Source organism: Arachis ipaensis, chromosome B02 (genome assembly GCF_000816755.2).
Source record: "Arachis ipaensis cultivar K30076 chromosome B02, Araip1.1, whole genome shotgun sequence".
Lineage (NCBI taxonomy): Eukaryota > Viridiplantae > Streptophyta > Magnoliopsida > Fabales > Fabaceae > Arachis > Arachis ipaensis.
The window spans coordinates 11554087-11568312 of record NC_029786.2 but is presented as its reverse complement, the minus strand read 5'-3'; the positions used below and the strand labels follow the sequence as shown (position 1 = coordinate 11568312).

General features: G+C 32.7%; 3 protein-coding genes across 3 annotated transcripts in view; 1 reads left to right on the top strand and 2 right to left on the bottom strand.

The window, feature by feature from the left end:
* LOC107626874 overlaps positions 1 to 14226 on the bottom strand; it is a 153808-nt gene that overhangs the window by 5217 nt on the left and 134365 nt on the right. The window lies entirely within an intron of this gene.
* The window catches only part of LOC107624965 (probable transmembrane GTPase FZO-like, chloroplastic), a 62948-nt gene that overhangs the window by 34547 nt on the left and 14175 nt on the right, over positions 1 to 14226 (top strand). The window lies entirely within an intron of this gene.
* The window catches only part of LOC107624968 (probable disease resistance protein At4g27220), a 17298-nt gene continuing 9701 nt past the window's right edge, over positions 6630 to 14226 (bottom strand). Inside the window, exons 5-7 of the mRNA XM_021112872.1 lie at positions 9602 to 10157; positions 7015 to 9507; positions 6630 to 6887 (exon numbers count right to left, since the gene is read on the bottom strand). Coding sequence (XP_020968531.1) covers positions 6630 to 6887; positions 7015 to 9507; positions 9602 to 10096 — 3246 coding nt within the window. The 5' untranslated portion in view covers positions 10097 to 10157. The remainder of the gene's footprint in view (positions 6888 to 7014; positions 9508 to 9601; positions 10158 to 14226) is intronic.

Genomic DNA, 14226 nt, shown 5'->3' with positions numbered 1-14226 from the left:
GAGTATAATATTTTTATTTGAGTGTTTAAAAATAAGCCTTATTATTTGTTAAAAAGTGTATCTTGTTACTAAAATTCTGATTAATTCATTTTACGGTTTCTGTTATTTAATTCCTTTTTTTTTTCCATACTGTCCCTCAATGTTAAAATTACTGCAAAATAAAACTATTCACCAATTAGTTAAATATAATCAAGTGTTTAACTTTTTACAAAAAATATTTCAAACTCGCACATAATAAAAATTTTTAGATCTGAATTACATGTATAACACGTGATTAATATTATGTATATGCTAATCTCCTTACGAAATGCCTATATACAAATTAAACATTTATATGCTTGCATTAATAGTTTTGTCAAAAAGTTTTCTTTTCTAGAATTTATATCAATATAAACGGTATAAAAATAAGTGGTCCGTTTTTTGGTTGTGATAAAGCTTGTATCTTTCTTGTAAGTATGTCATATTTAATATATATTTTAAAGACATTTATAATATAAAAAATAGTACAAAACCTAAAAATAAATAGTTGTAATAACATGAATTAAATATGCTTTTAAGATTGAACATATAAAAATTTATCAAAACACCGTCATACATTTAACCTTAGAGAGTTAGAGTAAATATCATTTTGATATTTGCATTTTGTTAACAATTAATATATGTTTTCTTTTTATTTTGTTTTGTCAATTAAAAAAACCTACATACATACAAAATTAATCAGTAACAATTGTATTTTTATTTAGATGTCACTGAGTTATATATTATGTATTAAGAAAAAATCTAGGGGACAGCAACTTTATTAAATTCTGGCCAGCATATAACCAGTAAAAAAAATGAGCTATTAGATGAAATCTCACACCAATCTCATACCATTAAAACTATCATTGATGGTTATTTGATGGCTACAAATCACAAAAGTTGCTGCCCCCTAACATTCCTCATGTATTGATAGTATTTTTGTTTTCAAAAATATGCTTCACTTATTCTTTTTTATCTCTTACTTTGGCTAGATGATATGTCAGGTTATTAGGAAACCTAAAATCAATCTAAAAAAATTTACTAAATAACATTTAATTAGTAAAAAAAGAAAGATAGTAGTTGAGTAATTCTAAATGAACTTATTAATGAAGAATTTAGTTATATATTAGGATAGAAAAATGAGAATGAAAAATAGTATGAAACAAAATAAAAGAACGAAAAAGTTAAAGTAATTAATATTAAAGTAACAATGGAGTATGTATATACTAATATACACTTACATACTATAATGTAATCTCTTTGTTTTATGATAATTTCAAAACTAGGATTAAGTTAAATTAGTTGAGCGTGGTAAATAATCCTAACTAAATTTATTTTGTATATAACCAAAGTGAAATATTAAAATTAGTTTGAAAGTCATTATTCAAAGAAAACATGCATAATTTATTTTTGACCTATCATTTATTTGTATGTGCTAAATTTTTTAATTAATTTATATTTAACATGCATTGAGAAATAGTCATACGTACTTATATTTTTTATTGGCGCCAAGTAATAATTTTCTCCATATATATATATAATACGGTCGGGTCATCTTAAATACATAATGAAAATGGAAAATTAGTGCAAGACATTATAATAGGTTTAATTATTATTCTATTGGTCCCTATAGTTTTGCAAAATTTTTAATTAGATCTTTATACTTTTTTTTCTTTTAATTGAGTCTTTACACCAATTTTTTTTTTAATTGGGTCCCTACACTTTTTTTTCCTTTTATTTAGGTCTATATACCAATTTTTTTTTAGTTAGGTCCCTATAAAATTAAGCCAATTACTACTAAAAAAGACTTAATTGAAAAAAAAAATAGTACAGGGACTCAATTAAAAAAAAAAGTATAAAGACCTAATTGAAAATTTCACGAAATTATAAGAACCAACAGAGTAATTAAACCCATTATAATATTATATTGTTTAACATCACTATATAGTATAAGATTGTCTTATGGATTGAAAAAGAAAACCATATGCATAAGTTTTTTAAAAAAGTTATATATCTTTGTCGTCCTATATGTTAATTACGTCATGAACTCAAGGATCTAGCTAGTCTTTTTGACCATGTGAGAAACATAAAAAAATACTAAAAAATTAAAAAAAATCTTTTTTAATTAAATTTTTTTTTATCCAAATAAATACTACAACAAAAAAAATCACATGCATGAGTTTTTTTAAAAAGTTATATATACGTCATGAACTCAAGGATCTAGCTAGTCTTTTTGACCATGTAAGAAACATAAAATGTTCTGCGCTGTAGTAATATTCAAAGTTATTTAAAGTCAAACTACTACTACTACTATTATAGAAGCAATGGCCCCATTATTGTAAGAGATCAATGGTTATTGGCTAAAAAAAAAAAAAAAGTTTGATGGAAATAGATTCAAAAGTTTTTACCTCTTGTAGAAACTGGCATGCAACAGCTACGTTTAGATCATCGAAGAACAATCTATCAACTTCATCATTGGAGTAAATAACTTGAAATGGTGGTTTCACATGTATTTCTGTTTGAGAGAAAATTTTCATCTTGGGGCAGCCTAGTATGTCCAGCCGAATCAAAGAGGGAAACTGCAGTGTGGCATTCCCTGAATAAAAGCATTCCAGGGTATATATAAATTCAAGAGTTATCCTGTGTAGGCGCTTAAATTCAATAATGTCTTCCGTCCCACTTTCTTCTTCTTTTCCCACTATTTCTTTCAATGAGTCACACCATTCAACTCTCAACTCCTCAAGGTGTATTAGCATTTTTGCTGCTGAGGATGTCAATAAACACTTCAATCCATTACAGCTTTTTATATGCAATTCTTTTAGATTGGAGTATGAATGTAATACTAATCCTGTTGTCAAGTTATGACAACGAGAAACCTCCAATAGCCGCAGCTTTAACAAGTACTCTAGCCCACTAATGGAGTTCAGCTCATCTAGTGACGACAACTTCAATTCTTTCAAGTCAAGCATCCTCTCACCCGCTTCTTTGGGAATATTCATGGTTTTGCAATGTTTGTTCCCATATATATGAATAATCTCTAATTTGGGAAGCATCTTGTCAGCAAGTATCTCAAATGGTGAAATAGAGTTCTCTCCATCATCATTGTAACCAAAGTACCAAAGGTAAAGTTCATTTAAATAGTGATTAATGCCGCCTTGATTCATAAACTGCTTCGCCCAAGTGCGATTTGGATTGAGCCACAACTTCTCCACCTTGAAAATACCGCCCTATTAATGAATTAAGGCAACGCAAATGATAAGAAACAAAACATATAAGAGAACAAAGAATGTATATATACCACATGCACTTGCCAAATGCTAATTACCTGGGGATATTTTTGTTGTTGGTTCGGAAACAGCTGCAGATGCTTTAACTCGAGGCACTCCAGAGTCAATCTTCCAGACGTAAAGTCACTTAGTTGTGGCAACTCTGATAGTTTCAATGTGGTTAAACGAGGAAACTTAAACGTTTCTGATCCTTCCACTGCTTCCTCTTGATCTTTTCCAACAATTTCTTGCAACTCATCACAATAGCTTATATGGAGTTCCTCGAGCCTTTTAAGATCTTTGGCCAAAACAGAAGGAAACACACTTGTCAGTTTACTACAAACATTGATAGTGACCTGCTGCAAATTTTGAAAGCCTAGAAGGATTTCTCCTTTGTCATGTTGCCACACACTCTTCAGACTTCGTAGATGATGTAAATATAGCTTCTTCAGTTGGAATGATGATTCCCAGCTCTTAGTGTCATCCATCTCAAAAATGCTTTCTATTCTCTCGCATCCCCACACTTCAAGTTCTTGTAAGCTCTTCAAAGAACAGAGGACATTTGACGGAATTGCATGCGTTTTAGATGCATCCCAGCAATATAGCTCCAGAGTTTTTAAACCGGAAAACCAATCTTTTAGGAGATCTTCTTTACTTAGCCAGATTGATTTTAGAAGATCTTTACCAGAATCGGAAACCCATAGCTGATTCATGCCTTCAAAAAATTTCTGTGAATAATGCAAAATTAGTTATCACAATTATAATTTATTTCATGCAATCCAAATGCATGACTATTCATGGAAAAGTTTTTCCTATTAGCTTAAGTCAAATAGTTAGAGATATAAGTGCAACCAACCACTAACATAAAATGCAACTCGAAAGTTTACTAGAACAAAAAAAAAAAAAAAATTGAAGTATACTTGTTACATTATTCGAATATTTCATTTAATAATGAACTGCCTAAATAAAAATGTTAATAATAAGGTCTTGTCCAAATAATTCAAACAAAGTCATGTTCGAATAAAATAAAATAAGTTACAGAATAAAATAAAATGAAATAATATATATGTCTTAACTATTAATTAAATGAGGAAATGAAAAGGGAACCACTAATAACAAAAAATGAAATTTCATAAAAGACTTACCTTATTGTCAAATATGTATCTTATTGTAGATCCTATATTGTCTTCGTGCCAGTACCATCTCTTTTTCTCTTTGTCATGCACATAATATAATTTTTGCAAATTTGGCCCACACTCGACATTCTTTTTAGAGAAATTTTTCATGTTGGGGCATGCACTCACAATAAAATTCTCCAGTGATGGGAATTTAAAGGCACAATTCTTGGAGCTGCAGAAACTATTAAGGCTCACCAATGACACAAGCTCAAGAGTTGTCAATTGTTTGAAAATGATGGGAACCTCCGTGCCTACATTTTCTTTTTCTTCCTGTCCTTGTGTTTTCTCTGAAACAATTTCCTCTAGATTTTCACAATTGATTACCTTCATGGTTTTGAGTTGATTCAAGCTTTTGGCAGTTGATAGTAACATCACATATTTTAATTTCTGACAGCCAACCACTTCTAGAATTGTCAAGTGAGTGAGAGACGCAGACGAAGATGCTACGGTGCGCAACCATGAACAATTCTTTATAACCAACGACTCTATCCTTTGAAGAACTACATCTTGTTCAAAACAGATCTTGTCAAGATTAAGATTGTTTGTTAATGTCAAGCTTTTCAACTTTGGCACAACTCCAATAGCAAGCCTTCTTGTTCCACGAGGCTTCAATTTTTCAAAGCTACAATCATTCAAGCATAAGCTCTTGAGGTTAGGGTTGCAATGAAGGAAACAATATATAATATCAGTATTCTTTAGTCCAGACAATTGAAGCTCTTCTAAGTTGTCCCTTCTGCAGTCATAGCCAGTTGATGACCTTACTATATGTCGTGATTCAATTTGCATGAACTTTAACTTGTTATTGATTACCTGTATGAAATAAATAATGAAAAATCAATAAATTATCTAAATATTTGAAAATGTATGTATACACATCATTGTCATTGGCTGCTCAGTTTTAATTTGTTTAATTCTTCTTATGCCATAAACTTTGCTCCATTTTAATCTAGCTAGAATATAACTTATTAAAAGTTGAAAGAGTTGTTATTATTACCTCTTTTGCTTTTACTTCTCCAGCTTTTACCTTTTCAGAATTTTCTGGAAAAAGGATATTCTTTACTTTTGCATGTGATGAGATTTCTTCAAATGGTTCCAACAAGTCACAACTTTCAATAGATAGGTCATTCAGTGTTGGACAACTTAATTCAAAAGCTCCCAATAAATACAAACTCTGGAATTTTGATAGTTTAAAAAACTTGACAGTAGTCAATTTAGGAAACTCAAATTGAATAGGACTACTTGAGTTGATGACAGCATCTTCTCCCTTGCCGACTATTTCTCTTAATTGGGAGCAATCTGATACCACAAGACTTTCAAGGCTTTCAATCTTTATTTTAACATTCTTGACTACGGAAATTGAAAATATATTTTCCAACCTTCCACAATGATGCACCCATATCTTTTGCAATTTGAGATCACTCCATTTTACTTCTTTCTTCCATTTGAATACATGCTCCAGTTTCGGGAGTGCTTCTAAATGAATATCTTGCAATACAGCATCTTGTATTTTATCATCATCAGCTTCCTCAAATATAACCTTGATTGATGAACAGTTCGTAACTCTCAAGCAACTTAAACTAGACAATCTTTCAGCCATATAATGAGGAATTACATTGACCAATTCATCACACTTATCAATTATCAGAGTGTTCAGTTTGCCAAAAGAATTTCCAGGAGCTTCATCAGAATTCCATATCTTACACAAACTCTTGATGCTACTCAGCTTCACAGTCTTCAAGTTTGGAAAAATGCCATCCTGCTTTTGGTTCACAATAGCAAGCTAATCAAATTAGCAACTATACTGAATACTGTATTGCTTTCACGTCCAAACAATTCAATTGCATTACCTTTTGGTTCACAATAGCAAGCTAATCAAATCACATCAAAGTTATCGCTAAATGGGTGATGGAATGAAGCGGTATAGAAATTCATGTGATGGTGTATGGATGTATGAAGGTAAAATAAGGAATATGAATGTTTGTAAGTAGGATTATGAGTTTGAATCGATGAAGGTAAAGCATTTTTGTTCACATGACAGAAAAGATATTATTCATCTTACAACTACAAGGGTCTAGAGTACAAGACAATTTTGGACTTTCAGGAACAAGAAATCCAGCAGATAACAAGAAGATATTATTCATCTTAAATTTTTTTTATCAAGAACTAATTAATTAAACAAAATAGCAATAGAGAAAGACCATAGACTTTCTAAATTCCAACACCCATTCACATCCAGGTGTATCAAGTTTTGAAAGGGAGAATAAGTTTGTTTGATAGTGTGGTACTTCTTGCCCAACTCTTTCAACTTTTGTAAAGGATAATTGCTTTGATTGACAGTATGGCAAGTAGCCCATATTTGGTCACTCCATATGTGGTTGATTTCGAGCATAGACAACTCCATTCTCTCCAGCTTCGGAACTTCTATCTGCAAAGCAATATGAATTTGATTTTCTCAAATTAATTTCCTTCCTTGGAGAAAAAAGAAAGTCAATTCTTCCAAGCTACTATGAAACAAAATTCAAAATGCACAAGAGAATCGAATTTGAACATACCTTACGATGAAATAGTGATTTGGTATCTCCTTCAGATGAAATAGGATAGAATCCAATAAGCTTCGATAAAGATTGTAGTGTCAAAGAACGTAGTTTAGGAAGATTGAGAATAGGCTCTGTTTCATTACTATTATTTGTTTCCATGACAACAATCTCTTTCAAAGAGTTACATTCAGAAACTTCAATTGTCTCAAGAGCAGTTAGAAATCCAACCACAGAACTTAGGAAAACATTTTTCAACATACCACAGAGCTCGATCTTTATGGTTTTCAATTTACTGAAGGAAGGTTCTGTGAATGATTGATGAGAGCAAATTTGCTCCATCTTCCTGAGCTTGTAGAGATGCAATGACTCCAATTTCGGAAAAGCATTCTCCAAATAATGCTCCCTTCTTTTTGGACCGATGATACACTGAATACTGCAATTTCTTGCAATGGTTAAATGTTTAAGATATGAAAACCCTTGCAAATTCAGTTCATAGAAAATATCTTTGACACTGTTAAGTTTTTCCAGCAACAAAATTTCTACTCTTTCAAACAATATTTTGATTGCCTCATGGGAGTGAATGTCAAAGCCATCCTTTTGGTATATTGCCAAACATCTTGACAAGTCATACTTATTTGGACTCTGGAAATCAGGCTTTGAATATCTGATTGAAGAACCAATGGTAATCTTGTAGCTGTATAACTTGTCAAAGAACAAATTCTTGGGCAAATAAGAGACACTTGGGATTTGTAGGTCTAGATTTGTTAATTGATCCAAATCTCCTAACACAGACAGACTAGCATTTTTAATCTGGTGTTTCTGTTTGCCATCATCAACCTCCCATTGGAATGGAATGTTTCTCATATACAACTCTTCTAGTCTAGTCAAACTTGACATTATACAATATGGAACTATTCTAAGCTTGTAACAATTACTTATGTCAAAGATTTGTAGCTTAGACAAAAGACTTAGTTTATCCGGCAAGATTCTAATGTCGGATCCTGAAAAACTAAGTATTCTTAAATTCTTTAACTCTCCTATGAGTTCTAATTTCTCACCTAGAATGCATTGCTCCAAACAAAGCATCCTAAGATTTGTGAGGCATTTAATTGATGAAGGCAATGATGAAAGATTGACACCAATCAAAATCAACACCCTAAGCTCTTTCATTTCTTGAAAGAAACTATCTGGTATTTCTAAAGATGGATCATTATTTTCAATATGAAAGACACTAAGTGAAGGGCATTTTAGGCTATTGGAAAATCCTCTAATGAAGTCACAATGTTTTAAGGAAATAACAGTGCATCTTTCCAGTTCATCCTTACTAGGCCATTCATCAAATTTTCCTTCGGTCATCGTGAACACATGTCTCTCCTCAGATGATATTGACAGAGCCGCATCGCGAACAAGATTTTGCATTGTGAAACGATTGCTGGAATAACTGTTAGACAACAGACCTGCATCTTTTAATTTTGCAAGTAACATTTGTACTTTGTCTCTAACTTCCCATACTGAGTAGACGCCTTGAAGAAAGCCCAAACCAATACAATATTTCACCAAATCAGCAACCAAAGCATTGTGATCCATACGAGCACAAAGCAAGAATGTAAGCTTGAGCTCTTCATTTTCTAGAAGCCCATAACTCAACCTTGTAGAATACTCAGGTGCTGCGTTTGGATTTTCAGCTGCAAGTTTTGCAAGTTTTCCAAGGGTATCCTTCCAAACCAAGTGGTTCTTCTGGTTCTTCAATGCCCTCGCAGTTGTCACTATTAACATAGGCAAACCATTACACTTCTCGGCAATTTGATCAGGGGCATACTTTTTTAGTTCGTCAACATTTTTGTCAGCTATTGCAGCTGTCATCTTGAACAATGTCTCTGCCTCATTGGAATTTAAGAAGTTTATAGAAAAAATAGAGGCTGCTTTCACATCCATTTCAGTTAATACCTGTCTCATCTCAGAAATCAATAAAACCTTGTACCCCCTGTTGTGCTCTTTTAACTTGCTAGAGCCATAGACGAAGGAGGTTTTTGCTTTCATCTTATTCTTATCATCATCAGTCCTCCCAGAGTTTTGCTCCAATTCAGGATTTTGGTTGTGAACCACAATGGCAGAAGATTCTTCTTTTGTTTGTAGCGGGATTCCCAAAGCATTCAGATCCAATTTGGCATACAGATCATCCAGGATTATAAGGATGTTATCCTTCTCATTCTTCAGCCTCTCTTGTATGCTAGTTGCTCTTGCTTCCTCACTTTCCTCTTCCAATTTCATTCCTAGCATCTCAGCAATTTGGCCTTGAATCTTCTTTGTATCAGGACGTTTTGTCACGTTCACCATGATCACCATATCGAACAACTTGTCAATTTCCTGAGCTTGTTTGGCAGCCTTTATCACCAAAGTGGTCTTCCCAATACCAGCTGGCCCATAAACACCAACCAATCTTGAATTCGAGTCTTCTAGCGATGCCATAATCTTTTTCATTGTAGTCCTTCTCGACTTAAATTCCATCTACATATGATGCACAAGTACAAATTCAATACGAGTATTAATTAAGATACATACAACGCTATATGAATATCATAGAAATGAAACTGCTACTCACATAATCAGAATCAGAAAATGTAACACCCATGAATCCAGAGGATGGCCATTGTTGTTGTTGTTGCTGCTGCTGCTGCCAGTAAGATATATTATCCTGCTTTTCTTTTTGTAGCTCCATGACTAACTCTTTGATCTCTTCTGCCCTCTTGCTACAGAGATACCTTTTCTTCAGATTTATGACAACGTGGTTACTGTGTTCATCTTTCAACTTGCCATATTCAGAGATTATTCCATCTACTTGACGCAGCCATGCTTTAACATGATATACTTCTCTCCCATAAAGCCCTTCGTCCTCCTCGGCTTTATCATGGACCTTGTTTCTATCCTTCTTGAGCTCATCCACAACATTTCCTAGCTTCTTAACTTTCTTATGGCAGTTCAATGCGTAGTCCACCCGATTCCTTACATGCTTCTTCCACACATTTGTGAGTTTGTCAGCTGCGAAGTCGAAGGCACGTTGTTGCAAGAAATCAGGTAAAGGAATTGGATTAGCCATGCTTTTGTTCTTAGCTTGTTGCCCTACATGGCTACATCTTCTTTCTCCTCTACATGCATGCCTGTGTAACAAGAAACGTGTATGAATTGTGAAATGAAAAGCAATTGACATCTTCTAAAAAAAGTTTTCTTGGGAGCTATTATAATAAGCAATTTGATTGAAAAATCTCTACTCGAATTACAACATAGTTTGCATTAAAATAAGAGTTATGCTACGTGTACACCAAAATCAGCCACCAGTATAAAATATATGCTGAAATATAAATAAAATGAATTAAATTACACATGTATTTATATACAAATACATTGGTGGCTGATTTTAGTGACTGATTTTAGTGTACAAATAACATTTTTGTTAAAATAATAATTATTATTAGGACTTTTGGATCATGTACTACATGTTTTGTCCACAATATTTGTGATTTTATTTAACAGTATTTTTAATATTTAATTTTATTCAATTTTATCCCTAACATTTTTAATTTTGTGTTGAAATTACTTATGAATATTAACTCTATCTAAAATATTACAAAATTGAAAACATCCAAAGACAGTCTTGACACAAATTGAAAATATTAGAGAGAATATTGAATGAATAAAAAATTTTAGGGATAAAATTGAATAAAATTAAATATAAGAATATGTTTGAAAAAAAAATCACAAATGTTAACAATAAAAAGTATATTTTGTCCTCTAATATTTATAAGGTTTAATTATTTTGTTAGTCCTATACTTTTATTAAAATTTTTAATTAGGCCCTTATATTTTTTCTTTTCAATTGAATTTCTATATTACTTTTAATTTCGTAATTAGGTCTTTTCATGTAAAAAATATTAGAATCAACAAAATATTTCTCTAAAAAAATATGTGGTCGAAGATATAATTAAATTCTTAATTATAAATTTTTTCAATTTATAAAAAAATATTTAGTTAACTCTAACATTTTTTACACTAGAAATGATCTAATTATATAATTAAAAATAATGTAGAGATTCAATTGAAAGAAAAAATATAAGAACCTAATTGCAAATAAGAATTAATAGAGTAATTAAACCTATTTATTAGAGAGGTAGAAGTGTATTTGAAGTTAAAAGGAAAATTGTGGTGGTATTTGGATTATGGAAAAAGCTTTGTCTTCTTGATGTTCTATAATGAACATCTCTCACCAAGTTAAGCTTGATTGGGGTAATAGGGAGTAATACGATATATAAGAGTACTATTCCAGCTATTGGCAGAGCTTTGGCACTATCTGTACACTATAAAAAAAAATATTGAGTACTGTCAAATTTAGTGTCGAATGTTATCGGTGAGTTTGCTGTCAAATTTGCTGTCAAATTTGGCTATAAATTTGTAACTGTCAAATATTATCGTCGGAATTGATGTTCCAACGGTAAGGTCAACGGTAACATTTGACGGAAAAAAATTTATAGCGCGCCCCATTACCGTTGGATTTACCGACGGGTGAATCCATGATAACCTTGTTTAGTGAAACGTCGCGTTTTGGGCACATGGAAAAATGTTACTGTCGAATTTTTCCGACAATAATGTGCCCTAAATGATAACGTGAACCTTTGTCTCCCTCATTTCGAATTTCCTCCTCTCTCTCTCTCTCTATCTACATCTCCACCCTCTCTTTCTCTCTCATCACTGCCTCCACCGTCGCCGCCGGTTCTCTGCCCCCTCCCGTCGCTGCTGCCGCCACTCCACCGTTCTCGGTGAGTCAGAATCTCTGCTCAACGCTCTCTCCACCGCGACATTAAGCCTCCAGCACCGTGACATCCGCCACTCTCTCCACCGAGGCGCACTTCGGCGAGCCATCCTACTGCCGTAACTTCCATCTCCATCGTTGCTCTACTCTTCTTGCTCTGAGGTTGGTTTTGGAATTTTGTCAATTTTCAATTTAATCTTCTCTGTCTTAATTTCATTGTGGTTTAATTAGATTTTAATTTTTCGTTCATAATTTGGTTTAGTTAAACTACTTTTTGCTGATAGGTTGATTTAGAGCAAAATTATAATTTTTATTTTTTATTAGGATTTTTCTTGGTTCATAGGTAATTAAGCATGCTATTGTGATTCTTGGGTTTGTAGTTTGAATTTGTTTAGAGTTTGTAATTTAGTTTGATTAATTTAGATTAGATTCAATACATTAGGTTTTGAATTATTCAAGTGTTTGAAATTTACTAAAATTTTGTTATTTCCTACATTAATGACTATTTTGCTAAGATATTGTTATTGAGATTATTTACTAATTGTTTAATTTCAATTTAATTTACTTTAGGTTTAGTTAGAATTTCAATTTCAATTTTGAATCCGTTTCAAAGTTAATTCAGGGTTAGATTTCTAATCTTAGTTGATTGAAGTTGATTAAGTTATGTTAGATTCAATACATTAGATTTTGAATTGTTCAAGTGTTTGGAATTTACTAATTTTGTTATTTCATGCGTTTATGACTGTCTTGTTGAGAAATTGTTGCTGAGATTGTTTGCTAATTGTTTAATTTCAGTTTAATTTAGGTTAGATTTAGTTAGAATTTTAATTTCAATTTTGAATCAGTTTCAAAGTTAGTTTAGGATTAAGTTTCTAATCTTAGTTGATTTAGGTTAATTAAGTTAGGTTAGATTCAATACATTAGGTCTTGAATTATTGAAGTGTTTAGAATTGTCTAATTGTGTTAATTGTTGCATTGATGATTGTTATTTGTAGACATGTTGACAGGCAGTAGTGTTGCGGATTAGGCTTTTGGTCATTGTCGTAGCCGTGGTCGGGGTAGAGGGAGGATTTCTTCCGGTACCACCGGGACTTCTGGATCGTCTCCCGATACTCCGACCATGCCGATGACGTCACAGGTTGCGTGTTTAGTGGACTAGCCTTTCATCATGGTCCCTAACCCCAACTACATGCCTCCATCTATGGCAGCAACGCCACCTCCGACCGCTCAGCAACCTGCATTCACGGCAACGCCGACTCGAGTGACGGATGCTGGGGTCCCAAAGTCCAGTCACGGAAGTGAGGCAGCAGCTGATGCCCCTCCACCATCTCCTACCACACAGTTGCGTATTTGGCCCGATGGCGGCACGGGGTAAGTAACACGTTCAATGCTCATGTATTTCCTATTTATGGTTATCGCTGAAAGTGCTTAAGTTGTTTTTAGTTTAGTTGATTTAAACGTTAATTGCTGATTATTGTCTTTAGTTTTTATGATTACGATTCCTGATGTTGCTGAAAGTTCCTGAAACCTGATTCCTTTTTAGTGGATTTAGGTTGATTTGAATTGCTGGCCTTTTTTCTAGTTTTAATGATCATGATTCCCGTTATTGATGAAAGTTTCTGAAACCTGATTCCTGTTTAGTGGATTCATATTGATTTAGATTGCTGGTTTTTATTTTCTAGTTTTCATGATTACGATTCCTGATATTGCTGAAAGTTCCTGAAACCTGATTCATGTTCAATGAATTTAGGTTAATTTGGATTGTTGGTTATTATTTTCTAGTTTTCATGATTACGATTCCTAATATTGCTAAAAGTTCCTGAAACTTGATTCCTATTTAGTGGATTTAGGTTGATTTGGATTGCTGTTTTTTGTTTTCTAGTTTTCATGATTATGATTCTTGATTCTTGTTTTTAGATTTAATGATTAGGGTTGATTCTTGTTCATGGGTTGTTGTTAGGTATTTGTCGAACCTAAACATGTGTACTTAAGAGATGACGAATGTCATCAAGTTAATGTGTGATCAGTCCTGATTCAGTTACACAAAGATTTCCGCTGAGATCAGGCAGCGCTGATTTGAAAAATGAGTGATAATTACTTTCATTGTTTCTATTTTAAATCTTTTTAGCTATTTTATATCTTTTATCTTGTTTACCTATGTTTACAGCTTCTTGTTTAACGCATGATATTTTTGAATGAGTTTAGGTTATTGATATTTTTAATGATTTTTGAGGCCAAGCTAGTAATAATGTGGCCCTTGTGGGTGGATTTGTATTCAGAAGTAAAGGATGGTAATTATGGCCAAGGTTGATATTTTATGGTGAACCACCACTTTCCAACACTATATGTGTGTGTGTTTGTTTTAAGCTTCTTGAGTGTCTAACAAGAAACAACGTAGCACAAAAACTAAAAAAATTCTCAAA